Source organism: Staurois parvus, unplaced genomic scaffold, assembly GCF_062004578.1.
Source record: "Staurois parvus isolate SC_StPar_1 unplaced genomic scaffold, SC_StPar_1.0 ptg000017l, whole genome shotgun sequence".
Classification (NCBI taxonomy): Eukaryota; Metazoa; Chordata; class Amphibia; order Anura; family Ranidae; genus Staurois; species Staurois parvus.
Genome location: NW_028317813.1, coordinates 13486534 through 13500503, shown reverse-complemented (window position 1 = coordinate 13500503; position 13970 = coordinate 13486534). Strand labels below are relative to the sequence as shown.

Sequence of the window (13970 nt, the reverse complement as noted above, 5' to 3'; positions counted from 1 at the left end):
ACAGCACCAGAATCTCTTGGCAAAGTCTTCAGCACACAGGATACAAGCACAGGAGAGGTGACCATACAAAGATAGGAGTTAAAGGCCAGCTACGCTCTCTGCGTTCTTGTATGTGAACGTGTGGTGTCATAGCTAGCCATCATTAAATCCATAAGAACAAGGACATCTTGTGGAAGAAAAGTATTACTCACCAGAGTTTGTTTTTTTTTCTTCTAAGAAACTGCTGGGGGCACCTTTTTTTAGTTTTTCCTAGAGTTGGACTTTAAGTTCGCATAACAGTATATTAATGTCAGAATTACATGGAGAATTGGTTAAACATTTTAGCTGGTCATACACAGTTTGAACTTTGGCTATTTCCTGTGTAAATTCGAGCTGTGGACAGCCCTGCCAACACCACCTGACTCGACACCCTTCAACGGAGAAATCAAAATAGCTGGGCAGAAAAAAGCTAAACCGTGATTGCAGCCAATAAGTTCTGGTATTCTAAAAGCTGGTGTACCGGCTGTCTAAATACATTAGCCAGCAGAGGGAGAATCATCCATCTACAATAGCATGGATGGGGAACTCTATGGATTTCTCTTACATAGTTACATAGTTAGTCTGGCTGAAAAAAAGACAAAAGCCCATTCAGTTCAACCATAAAAAAAGTTATAATTATACACCCAAAGTGGATATTCCCCGGATCAACTTTAGCTATAAATGTTAGTATCCAGTTATATTCTGTGTATCTAGAAAAGAATCCAGGCTTTTTTTAAAGCAATCCACTGAGCTGGCCAGAACCAACTCTTGAGGGAATGTATTCCACATTCTCACAGCTCTTACTGTGAAGAAACCTTTCCGTATTTAGAGATTAAATCTCTTTTCCTCCAGACGTAAAAAGTGCCCCCTTGTCCTCTGTGATGACCTCAGGGTGAATAACTCTACACCGAGTTCACTATATGAACCACTGATGTATTTACACATGTTGATCATATCCCCCCTTAATCTCCTCTTCTCAAGAGAGGATAAATTCAGTTCCTGTAATCTTTCTTCATAGCTGATCTCCTCCATGCCTCTTATCAGTTTGGTTGCCCTTCTCTGTACTTTCTCCAGTTCCCCAATGTTCTTTTTGTAAATTGGTGCCAAAAACTGAACTGCATATTCCAGATGAGGTGTTACTAATGATTTGTACAGGGGTAAAATTATCTCTCTCTCTCTCTCTCTCTCTGGAGTCTACACCTCTTTTAATACAAGAGAGGATTTTGCTCGCTTTAGAAACAAGCATGCCATTATTAAGCTTGTGATCTACCAGAACTCATCAGGTCCTTCTCCACCAGTTGTACCCCCCCCCTAGTATGTATGATGCATGCATATTCTTAGCCCCCAAGTGCATAACCTTACATTTATCAACATTAAACCTCATTTGCCACATAGTTACCCAAGTGCATTGAGGTCATCTTGCAGGTTGTAGACATCCTGTAAGGACGTTATTGAACTGGAAAGCTTGGTGTCATGAATAAGTTCAGTTACAGGGAAGGTCAAGGAGACATTTACCTGTTAAAAAAGTCAAGGAAACCTTAAGAGGGTATCACTCTGCACCAGTAGCTCTATACTGAAAACTACCAGTGTTGGTCTCCTAGCACTAAAATCAAATGAATTTGCAAGAGGTGTCTGCATTTGTACAGGCATGCTTTATACAGACCTCCAAAAGCATCAAAGCTGTGGGAATGTGATATGCAAATAGTCCACCCACTTCTAACCCTCTACTGTCACTTGGGTATAATAGGCTCTTGAATTTCTATTTCCACATCAGCTCAATAGGGCTGTTGGTACCGTATGCAATGTATGTGAGCACATATGCAGGCACTCACATATTACTTCTTATTATTACACATTTAAAGTATAACTTTAAATCTTGTGCCTTAGTGCAATAGTTATTACTTTATAATGTTTAACTGCCCCTAAATTGTGCTCTTTTTTTCTTTGTTCCCATCACAGACCCCCATTAAATGGATGGCTTTGGAAAGCATACACTTTGGCAAATACACTCATCAAAGTGACGTGTGGAGTTATGGTAAGTGTCACACCGACCCCCTTGTGCCCATATTTTGCTGAGACTGATGAATTATTAATGTTTATGTATTAGCCATAACCAACTCATTGTTGCTATTGGACCCATTCCCAGAATGTACACAAACTACAGTGAGCCTTGTCTTTAATATTAAAACAACACAGAGAAGCTTACAGAAGCTCGGAAGTATTCTCAGAAACCGCCAGGCCTAAAAATTCACTGTCCATACTTAATATAAACTGTCTCATGTAGGAGTTACACTGTGGGAAATGATGACATTTGGAGATGAGCCATATCCAGGTATTCGTTTGTCTGAAGTGCCAGACCTCCTAGAAAAAGGCGAGAGGCTTCCCCAGCCAGTTATCTGTACTATTGATGTCTACATGGTCATGGTGAAATGTGAGTCATTGGTAATTATTTGTTGTATATTTTAGAACTGCTTTTTTATGGTAGGAACACTAACATTTTCTCATGTGCATGTTTAGGTTGGATGATTGATGAAAATGTTCGTCCCACATTCAAAGAACTGGGTAATGAATTTACTCGTATGGCCCGGGATCCACCGCGGTACCTGGTCATAAAGGTGAGATGGCCCATCTTAAACTAACACAACTGCCAAAGCTGAAGTTTTTGGAATTAGTCTCCTATTTAATTTATTATCACTTAATTGTTATTTTCTTTGCATAAAAAGCTATTTTACTGATTCCAACACTTTTTCATTCACAAAGAGATTTTAAAATCTATGTACACTACATACAAACCTCCCCGTCACATGAATATCCCCTTTTATTTATTTTTTTTCTTTTATACTTTTTCATTCCAATCTGCCCTGTCATCCTCTATTCTTGCCCAGGCAAGGATGACATGTGATATGCTCTGCTCCTGGTGTCTCCTAGAATATGCATTTCACATTTCCCATGAGGTATTGACTTCCATTGAGCAGATGGAGGAGGGGGCGGGCCTTGCATTGCATCTTATGGGGGGCACCCAAAAGAGTCAACTGTCAAAGAAGATGAAGGTGCAGAACCCAGGCAGTGTCAATGGCAAAGCCGAATGCAGCAGGAAAAAGCTGGATCGGGTGCGTGGGTGAGTATCACAATTAATGACAACCCATTATTAGGTAAGTATTAAAAAAAAGAATGGTGACATTCTTCTTTAAGAAATGGCATTGCTATCTTGGTTCAATGTTGCTCGAGTTTCTCACACAAATACCAACCACTGGACTTCCATTGACGTTAAATATCTAGACCAATGTTGTTAGGGACCAACCGGTGGTAGCCTCTAGCGTTCCACAGACCAGAATTCCCCATGGCGCGGAATCTAAGTCCCGACCTGCTTGTTCACCAGAGCCCCTGATGGTGGGGATGGACTTGGAGCAAGCCGAGACCAGGTCGCGACCCCTGGGTGCAGCCAGCCGTGGTAGAGGCACCTGTTGGTGGTACGCAGCAGGTGAGAGTCTGATGTGAGGAGGCAGAGTAAGCGAGGTCAGACAGGCCGGGTCGGTAACAGCGGAGCAGGTCGGTACAAACGGCAGGCAGAAGATTAAACGGGTCACGGTCCAGGTTCGGCAACAGGGGATCAAAGGTGCAGGAGCAGGCAGGAGAATGGTCAGGCAAGCCAGGGGTCAGAGCAGGAGAAGTCAGCAGATCAGGAAGGGTCAGCAGCAAAGTAAACTCACAGAACACAGGAAAGACCATACGGCAACTAAGCACTGTCAGAGTCCATTTAAATAGGGTGCCCTGCGCTCCTATCGGTGCTAGGCGCATGATCGCGATCGAGAGTGTGCATGTGCGATCGCCGCTGCCGTCGCGGATGCCCTGTTCCTAGTACCCGCATGCCAGTGCGCCTCGGCACATCGCGCATGCGCAGACCCGCGCGCCACGATCCGGCTCGAGATCCCTGACATTGCCCCCCCCCCCACGGGCAGCCTCCGGATGCCCAACCGGTTTCTCCTTTGAGGCTGGTTGTGAAGGAATTCCTGAATTAACCGAGCGGCATGAACATTTCGAGCAGGTTCCCATGAGTTCTCCTCTGGCCCATAGCCCTTCCACTTGATGAGATACTGTGTTTGCCCACCCCTCCACCTGCAGTCAATAATAGCTTCCACCTCGAATTCCTCTTCCCCGTCGATGTCTATGGCCTCTGGGGGTATAGATCTACGCTCTGTAAAAGGATCTGCTACAGCGGGTTTCAGTAGGGACACATGAAACACAGGATGGATTTTGAAAGACTCGGGAAGTGCCATTAACCTTACGCTCTACCCGGAAAGGACCCACGAATTAGGGTGCCAATTTTCTTGATGGACACGCCAGTTTCAGATTGGTAGTTGCCAGCCACACCTGGTCCCCTGGATGTATAACCAATTCCCCCCTTCTCTTTTTATCAAACATTCTTTTACTGTCCTCCTGGGCCTTTACAATGGTTTCTAGTAATAACTTGTTATTGGCTGTAAAGAAATTCAGGGTCTCTTGAGTTGCTGGGACTGATTTCTCTGGGATCAAATTAGGCAGAAAAGAGGGATGGAAGCCATAGTTAGCGAAGAATGGAGATTGCTTAGTAGCAGAGTGGCAAGCATTATTATAAGCAAACTCTGCTAGAGGTAAAAGTGCCAGCCAGTTATCTTGGAGGAACGATGTATAGCACCTAAGGTATTGTTCTAGTGTTTGGTTGGTTCGCTCAGTTTGTCCATTTGTTTGTGGGTGGTATGCTGAGGAGAATGAAAGTTCGATTTCCAACCCTTCGCGCAAAGCCCTCCAAAACCTTGAAGTGAACTGAACACCCCGATCAGATACAATGTTCTTCAGCACTCTATGTAGTCTTACAATTTCTTTGATAAACACCTGTGCTGTTTCTGAAGCAGATGGTGTACCTTTCAATGGAAGGAAGTGAGCCATCTTGGAAAGCCGGTCTACCACCACAAAGATCGCAGTATGGTTTTGTGATGGCGGTAATTCCACCACAAAATCTATTGCGATCATGCTTCAGGGTCTGTTGGGCACCTGCAATGGTCGCAGCAGGCCCCAAGCCCTGTCTCTGGTGGGCTTGTTTCTGCTGCAGACGGCACAGGACTTGACATAAGTTTCGCAATCCTTGGCCATGCTTTGCCACCAAAACATGTGTTGGACCAAGTCCAATGTCTTGTGTACCCCAAAGTGGCCTGCTAACGGGTGGTCATGGCAATAGCTCAAGAGCAGAGCTCGCGTCTCGTCAGGTACCAGGATCTGCTCCCCCCTCCACAAGAGACCTTCTTTGCTCTGTAATGAGACTCCAGGTGGCCTAGGAGTCCTCGTGGAAGCAGCCTGTAGTCTGGTTAGGAGTTCGGACTGAAGTAGCAAAAAGCTACCCGCCGGCAGAATGGTATCAGGTTTGGCTGTCTCCCCAGGGTCCTCAAACATCCGGGAGAGAGCATTTGGCTTAGTATTTTTAGACCCGGGTTGATAAGTGATGTGCAGAGTAAATCTCGGCCTGCGGCCTGAGGCGTTTTGCTGTCCTCAGATATTCCAGATTTTTATGGTCGGTATAGACCAGGATGGGATGCAATGCTCCTTCCAATAGATATCTCCATTCCTCCAGTGCTGTCTTAATCGCTAACTCCCGATCCCCGATATCGTAATTTCTTCCTGATGGGGAGAGTTTTCTAGAAAAGAAAGCTTCTGGGTGCATCAGCTCCTTTACTCCTACCCTTTGCGACAGAATAGCTCCTACTGCATCTTCCAAAGCATCTACATCCAGAATGTAGGGCAATGAGGCGTCAGGGTGACTCAAAATGGAGGCTGCCGTGAACAGTTTTTTCAAAGATTCAAAGGCGGCCTGTGCCTCAGGTGTCCATCGGAAATGCACCCCCACCTTAGTAAGTTGAGTGATGGGAGTTACCAGGCCCGAGAAATTCTTAATAAATTTTCTGTAAAAATTGTCGAAGCCAATAAATTGCTGGAACCCTTTTTTATCCGTGGGAACTGGCCATTCTAAAATTGAAGATATCTTTTGGGGGTCCATCGCAACACCATTGGTTGAAATGATCAACCACAAAAAAGGGATACTGCGCTGCTCAAAGCTGCATTTCTCAGCTTTAGCATACAGCCCATGCTTGCGCAGTCGCTCCAGTACACTCCTGACGTGACCCCTATGTGTCTCCAGGGACAAGAAAAAAATCAGGATGTCATCCAAATACACAATCACATAGATGTCCAGGATGTCCCTGAAAATGTTATTCACAAAATGTTGGAATGTGGCCGATGCGTTACAGAGACCGAATGGCATAACTAGGTACTCAAAGTGCCCGGATCGTGTGCAAAAAGCGGTCTTCCACTCATCCCCCTCCCGTATGCGAACCAGATTATAGGCTCCCCTGAGGTCTAGTTTAGTAAAAATAGAGGTCGTTTTTAGTCTCTGAAATAGTTCAGGGACTAAGGGAAGGGGGTACCGATTCTTCACGGTGATTTTATTCAGGTCCCTATAATCCACGCAGGGCCTCAGGGACTGGTTCTTGCTTTCTACAGCTGGTGAAGTGGAGGGGCAAATAAATCCCTTCCGCAGACTGTCATCAATATACTCCTTTAAGGCACCCAACTCACGTTCCGACAGCGGGAAGATTCGGCCAAAGGGGATCTCAGATCCCGGGAGCAGGTCAATGGGGCAGTCATAGGCCCGGTGTGGAGGGAGAATATCTGCACTTCGCGGGCTGAACACGTCAAGGAAATGATGGTAGGTGGGAGGCACCGTTTGTGCTAGATCTGTATCTGTATTCACACACAACAAGGTTGGGGGGCCTAGTGATGACTTTAGGAGGCAGTGCTCCTGGCAGTATAGTGAGTGAAACTGAACAGATCCAGTTTTCCAGTTAATTTGGGGATCATGAGCCCCTTGCCACGGGAGCCCGAAAATTACCGGAAATAGAGGGGACGCAATGGCGTCCAAGCGGAGGAGTTCCTGGTGGGGGCCTGCTACTGTGGTGCATAAAGGAGGAGTCTCCCGATCTACCAACCCTGATTTAATTCGGGAACCGTCAGCCAGGAAAATATTCAAGCCTTGCTCTTTGGACAGTAATGGACTCCGTTGCTGAGCTGCAAAGTTAAGGTCCACAAAGCAACTGCAGGCCCCTGAATCAATAATAGCCGTTACCTGCATGGTTCTTCCTGGGAGCTGGAACGAGATTGGCACGACTACATGAGTAGGATCATCTACACAGATTGGAGACATAGAAAAAATGGTAGAGTACTTACAGAGTTTCTCAGGACAGGAACACACCATGTGACCCGCAACTCCGCAGTACAGACATAGATTATTCACTCTGCATCTTTGGCGTTCCTCAGCCGTGAGAGATGGCCGCATTAACCCAAGTTGCATGGGCTCTGTTCCGTCAGCTGGTTCAGGATTCAGATTACTGACTGCAGGATGCGATGGGATAGGAACACGTGGCAACATCTATGTTGGCCTTGACCCTTGACCGGACCTTTCCTGCCTTCATTCCCGTAACCTACGGTCAATCTGAATAGCCAAGGTGATTAGTTTTTCCAAAGAATAAGGCACACCTACCCTTGCCAATTCAACTTTAAAGGGGCTCGGACAATCCTAGGCGGAACTGAGGGCGCAGTGCCACATCATTCCACTGTGTTTTTCCACACCATCACCTGAATTCCAAGGCATAATCTTCTGCTGCCCGGCGTCCCTGCTGCAGAGAATGTAGGGCTGCTTCGGATGAAGCAGCTCGCTGAGGATCGTCATATAGTTGTGCCATCGCTTTGAAGAATTCTGCCACAGAGTTCACGTACGGATGGCGAGCCTCTAATAGACGATGTGCCCAGGCCTGGGGTTCACCCTGCAGTAGGGATATTACAAATACCACCTTCACAGATTTGGATGCAAACGTTTGAGGTTGGAGGTCGAAGTAGAGCTGGCAGGAGTTCAGGAAGGCCCAAAACTTCCCTCGATCCCTATGGAACCGCTCGGGCATTGGGACTCGCGGTTCCGGCGGGGGAATGGAGAACACTGCTCCAGCGGAGGGTCCTGCAGGGCTACTAGTAGGAGGTGAACTGACCAGGTCTGATGCTGTGACCGTAGGTGCCACTAGGGCCTGAACACGTCCCTCCAAATGCTTATAACCTTCTTCCAGCGTCTTGACGGCTTGGGTAAGCGCTGACAGATGATGGCACATTTCCTCCCCGGGAGAAGGTCCTCCTCCAGACTCCATCATGGCCGTATGGTTCTGTTAGGGACCAACCGGTGGTAGCCTCTAGCGTTCCACAGACCAGAATTCCCCAGGGCACGGAAGTCCCGACTTGCTTGTTCACCAGAGCCCCTGATGGTGGGGATGGACTTGGAGCAAGCCGAGACCAGGTCGCGACCCCTGGATGCAGCCAGCCGTGGTAGAGGCACCTGTCGGTGGTACGCAGCAGGTGAGAGTCTGATGTGAGGAGGCAGAGTAAGCGAGGTCAGACAGGCCGGGTCGGTAACAGCGGAGCAGGTCGGTACAAACGGCAGGCAGAAGAATAAACGGGTCACAGTCCAGGTTCGGCAACAGGGGATCAAAGGTGCAGGAGCAGGCAGGAGAATGGTCAGGCAAGCCAGGGGTCAGAGCAGAAGAAGTCAGCAGATCAGGATCAGGCAGGGTCAGCAGCAAAGTAAACTCACAGAACACAGGAAAGACCATACGGCAACTAAGCACTGTCAGTCCATTTAAATAGGGAGCCCTACGCTCCTATTGGTGCCAGGCGCGTGTCCGCAATCGCGAGCGCCGCTGCCGTCGCGGATGCCCAGGTCCTAGTACCCGCACGCCAGTGTGCCTTGGCACATCGCGCATGCGCAGACCCACACGCCACGATCCGGCTTGAGATCCCTGACAAATGTATTCACTTTATGAGAATTGAGTTCACTCCAACAATTCCAGGTAGACTTTGGACTTTCTGTATGCTCCAACTGAGACATGCGAATCTTATGCAATTTGGTTTAAACAATGGTGCCTTTGAGTACCAACACTTGCTCAGACGAACAGATCAAACAAAACTAATCTCCAAATACTAATCGACTCTTTTTAAGTAACGCACCTCTAAATACAATAGAACAAGAGAGAAATGGTAGAGTCAGGTGATGCCACTCTCTGACTTAGTAGGCAGAATTCGAATTCACCTACATGACTGTACTAATATCCTCTAAAAACCAGGTAATTTAGCTGAAACTCTTTAACCGGGTCTATTATACTCCAGTTAAAATTTTAAACTTGGCCTTCAAAACCTCTAACACAGCCTTTCTCAACCTTTTCAACACAGAGGAACCCTTGAAATAACTTTCTGGGTGTGGGGAACCCCTGCTAAAAATTTCTATATCTACAACTCATGATACATTAGTGTTATATTCAGTGGGAAGAATGCTCCTTTTACTTGTGGACATTTTGATTAATTACCTCCTCACAGATAGCTAGCTGAAGAACAATGGTGTCAGTGGGAACCTATTTGGTAGGTAGAAATTGCTCAAGGAATACCTAGAAACCTCTAGAGGATCATTAGGGTTCCATGGAACCCCAGCTGACAAACCCTGACCAAAAATGTATTTTAGGGATTGTGGAAAAGAGGCCAACTTTGTACAAGCTCTTTGGAATTGTAGATATGTACAGTTCTGAACAAAGGTTAATACCTCTTTTGAAGTAACTTTGAATCTCTTTAACATCCCTATCTGAAAGAATTGCCTTCTTGGCATCATAGGTGGCTTTTTAAGATAATGATAAATACTTAGTACTGTATGTACTACATATATTGTATATTTATGTTAGAAAGAAAATAGTCCTGACTTGGAAGAGAAAACACTCTCCATCCATGTTAGAATGCAAACAGGTTATAAATATTTCAATGCCATTACACAAACTGACATGCTATTCATGACTCAACTGTTACGGATGAAGGTCTTTGATAACATGACTTCTCTTGTAAACGCCTCATGTTTAGCACTATGTACTGTACAAGCCTTGCTTATCTTGCATCTCCGAAATTGTAAACTGTACTGAGCAGGGCTCTGTTTCCTCTTGTACCAAATTGTATTGTAACTGTAATGTCTACCTTCATTTTGTACAGCGCTATGCACACTGTTGGCGCTATATTAATCCTGTATATTAATAACTATAACTTGCTGTACAATAATGATGTGCCTATATGAATGACTAGAGGCAACTTTGTTCTTTTACAAAAACTGTTTATTGTTATATACGTTATGCAAAATTCATAATAAAATCTCTTTTTTAATTTAAAAAAGAAAGGTAACTTGACATTCAAAATGTGTTTTTTTTTTTTTTTTTATAGCGGGACAGTGAAATCCCCCAGTCTCCTGTCTTTGGAGAACAGCCAGCATTGTGTGAGAAAGAAGTAGAGGAGTTGGATACGGATTTAGACACAGAGGAAGATGATGTGAATTCACATCCTAAAACTCCCAGTACTGTCTATGCATCACGGCACAGAATAGACTATTCAAGGGTAAGTCCTTAAAAAGAAAAAAAAGCTTTAGGTCTACTACAGTATGTACATTGCAAATATTTCAACAACATTTTTTGAAGATTCTTACCTGCTTCTGTCTTGTAAATAATAAGGGAAGACTTTCCAATGCTTTTGCTGAAATTTCTCTTAGTGCTGAGATTTTATTTGCTTTAACAATATGCATGTAAACAGTTCTAGTGATAGGAAACTTTTGATGGGGTGGGGAGTTCTAGAAATTTTGGTCTACAAGTGAATACAGCTGCTATCTAAAGAAAGAAACAAAAATATTTTTTGGCATTTATAGAAATCACAGCTAGTTGTTTAAAGTAGAAAAGTTAATTCCAAAATCTCTTTAACGCTGACAACAAACAAACAAAACTGACAGACGCTTCTGGTATATCCAAATTAAGGAAAAAAGGGTTTTGGCTGGAGTGCCAGTTAAAAACTCAAGAACAAAATGTAATATATTGCAGATTAACAGTCCTTAGATATGTGGTGGCTGAATTATTTTCTTTTTTAGGCTTCTTTCACACTGAGGAGATTTTGAAGTGTTTTTGCATTAAAGAAAAACGCCTGAAAAGCTCAAGAAAAATGCTTCCCTATGTATATGAATGTATACAGTGGGGAAAATATTTATTTTATCCCCTGCAGATTTTGTAAGTTTGCCCACTTACAATATAAGTGTCTATAATTTTTATCATATGCGTATTTTAAATGATAGAGACAGAATATCAACCGAAAATCCAGAAAAAACACATGATCCAAATGTTATAAATTGAGTTGCAGTTCAGTGAGTAAAATAAGTATTTGATCCCCTTATCAACCAGCAAAAATTCTGGCTCCCACAGACTGGCTATGTGCTCCTATGGTACACAGGTTAGTCCTGTCAATTTAAGAAGTTGCTCCTAACAACTTGTTAAATGTATAAAAAACACCTGTCCACAGAATCTTTCTTCCATTCAAACCTTACCACCATGAGCAAGACCAAAGAGCTGTCATAGGACATCAGGGACAAGATTGTAGACCTGAACAAGGCTGGAATGGGCTACAATGCCATCATCAAGAAGCTTGATGAGAAGGAAACAAATGTTGGAGCGATTATTTGCAAATGGAAGAAATACAGAAAAACCATCATTCGCCCTCTGTCTGGAGCTCCATGCAAGGTTTTGCCTCATTGGGTAAGAATGATCATGAGAAAAATGAGGGAACAGACCAGAACTACACGAGAGGAGCTTGTGAATGATCTCAAGGCAGTTGGGACCACAGTCACCAAACAAACCATTGGTAACACAATATGTCGCCATGGATTGAAATCCTGCAACGTCCGCAAGGTCCGCCTCCTCAAGAAGGCACATGTACAGGCCCATCTGAAGTTTGCCAGTGAACATCTAAATGATTTAGAGAAGGATTAGGAAAAAGTGCTGTGGTCAGATGAGCTCTTTGGCATTAAGTCAACTTGCCATGTTTGGAGGAAGAAACATGCTGACTGTGAACCTAAGAACACCATCCCTACAGTCAAGCATGGAAATGGAAACATTATGCTTTAGGGCTGTTTCTCTGCTGAAGATACAGGCCGACTTTGCCACATTGAGGGGCCAATGGATGGGGCCATGTATTGTAAAATCTTTTATCAGAACCTTCTTCCCTATTCCAGAACACTGAAGATGGGTCGTGGATGGGCCTTCCAGCATGACAATAACCCAAAATATACTGCCAAGGCAACAAAGGAGTGGCTCAAGAAGAAGCCAATTAAGGTCATGGAGTAGCCTATACAGAATTTATGGAGGGAGCTGAAACTTTGAGTTGCCAAGTGACAGCCAAGAAACCTTGAGGATTTAGAGATCTGTAAAGAAGTGTGGACCAGAATCCCTCCTGAGATGTGTGCAAACCTGGTAACCAGCTACGAGAAATGTCTTACATCTGTGCTTGCCAACAATGGTTTCTCCACCAAGTACTAATTCATGTTTTGCTTGGGGATCAAATACTTATTTTATTCACTGAATTGCAACTCAATTCATAACATTTGTATCGTTTTTTTTTTTTTCTGGATTTTTGGTTGATATTCTGTTTCTATCATTTAAAATACACCAATGATAAAAATTATAGACCCTTCATTTATTTGTAAGTGGGAAAACTTAAAAAATCTGCAGGGGATCAAATAATTATTTTCCCCACTGCATCTATGTATGTTTTCACACTGAGGCATTGCGCTTGCGGTGCAGTGTGAAAACTCCTGCTTGCAGCATCTTTGGGGCATGTTTGGTGAGTTAAAATAAAAGCCCCCAAAACATGTCTTCCCATTGAAATCAATGGAAAACACCTGAAGAGCGCCTCAAAAACACCTCTGAGAAGCATTTTTTTGTGCACTTTTTAAGTCACGTGTCCTTTAAAAATCGCTCAAAGTGTGGCAATAGCGCGGTAAAAACGCCTATTCGTTGTTTCTGTGTTTTTGTGGCAGATCAGTGTGAAAGTAGCCTTAGACTTTTTTTTCCTTAATTTTACCTGGTGATCCAGCCAGTAACACACTTCCTGTTTTAGGGTGTCTGCATTCTGGATGAAGTAGTAAAGCAGACACCTTTGTACAGAAGCGTTGTCAGTCTGGGAAAAGAGTAGTGTTAAACAGATTTAAATGGACTTGACTAACAAATTGAAGCTGAACTCAAGCTAACACTTTTATAATCAGTTACAGAAAACTGTTTTTTCCCTTTTGGAATACATGTTTTATATAAATAAATAAAAGCTGACCATGCTACTTTGTCTGGACAGCTTGGTCTGTAAAAGGAACATACTTTCTGGCTGGATCTAGGTTTAATACAACATTAAAGTGTAACCCCAGTTTTGTTGAGAAAAAAAACATTCTATGTACATTGCAAGGATTTTAACAAACTTTGTTGAAGATTCCTACCTTTTTGTTATTCCGAAGGAGTAGCTGCTTGTTTGTCTGTGTCCATGTGCAAAGTGAATCTGTACGGGAGTGATTTCATAATTATCAATCAGCTGCTGCACCTGCAGGGCTCTAATGATGGAAACTGCACGGTCCGCATCCTTTTAGATGTGATTTCCCTTTGGGAGTATCTCACTAAAATGTTTTTTTTTTCTCATGAAAGTGGAGTTTCCCTTTAAGTTTACACAAATACATTTTAAAGTTGGTTGTGAGCCATGACTAAAGCAAATTTGAGCCTTTTCAAAGAGATATGTGCCTTGAGAAAGAGAATTGTTACTGGGATTACCAGTGCACTAGTAGACACAATGTGCTTTTTGATTATGCTATTACAACCCATCCTATACAGAGAGAGAAAAAGAGAGTTTGGGTGATGAGTCAATATTTGTGGGTGTCCCTGTAGATGTGGGAACTGTTGATCAGGCAAGCAAGGAAACTTTTTTCCTTACTAATAAACAGTACTTGTTCCTCATTAATAAACCATCAATAGCTTTCTGTTATACCCCCTCGCCTTTGTAAA

General features: G+C 43.8%; 1 protein-coding gene across 1 annotated transcript in view; it reads left to right on the top strand.

The window, feature by feature from the left end:
* The window catches only part of ERBB3 (erb-b2 receptor tyrosine kinase 3), a 139649-nt gene that overhangs the window by 119159 nt on the left and 6520 nt on the right, over positions 1 to 13970 (top strand). Inside the window, exons 22-25 of the mRNA XM_089680044.1 lie at positions 1978 to 2053; positions 2303 to 2449; positions 2536 to 2633; positions 10339 to 10509. Of these exons, the coding sequence (XP_089536170.1) occupies positions 1978 to 2053; positions 2303 to 2449; positions 2536 to 2633; positions 10339 to 10509 (492 nt within the window). The remainder of the gene's footprint in view (positions 1 to 1977; positions 2054 to 2302; positions 2450 to 2535; positions 2634 to 10338; positions 10510 to 13970) is intronic.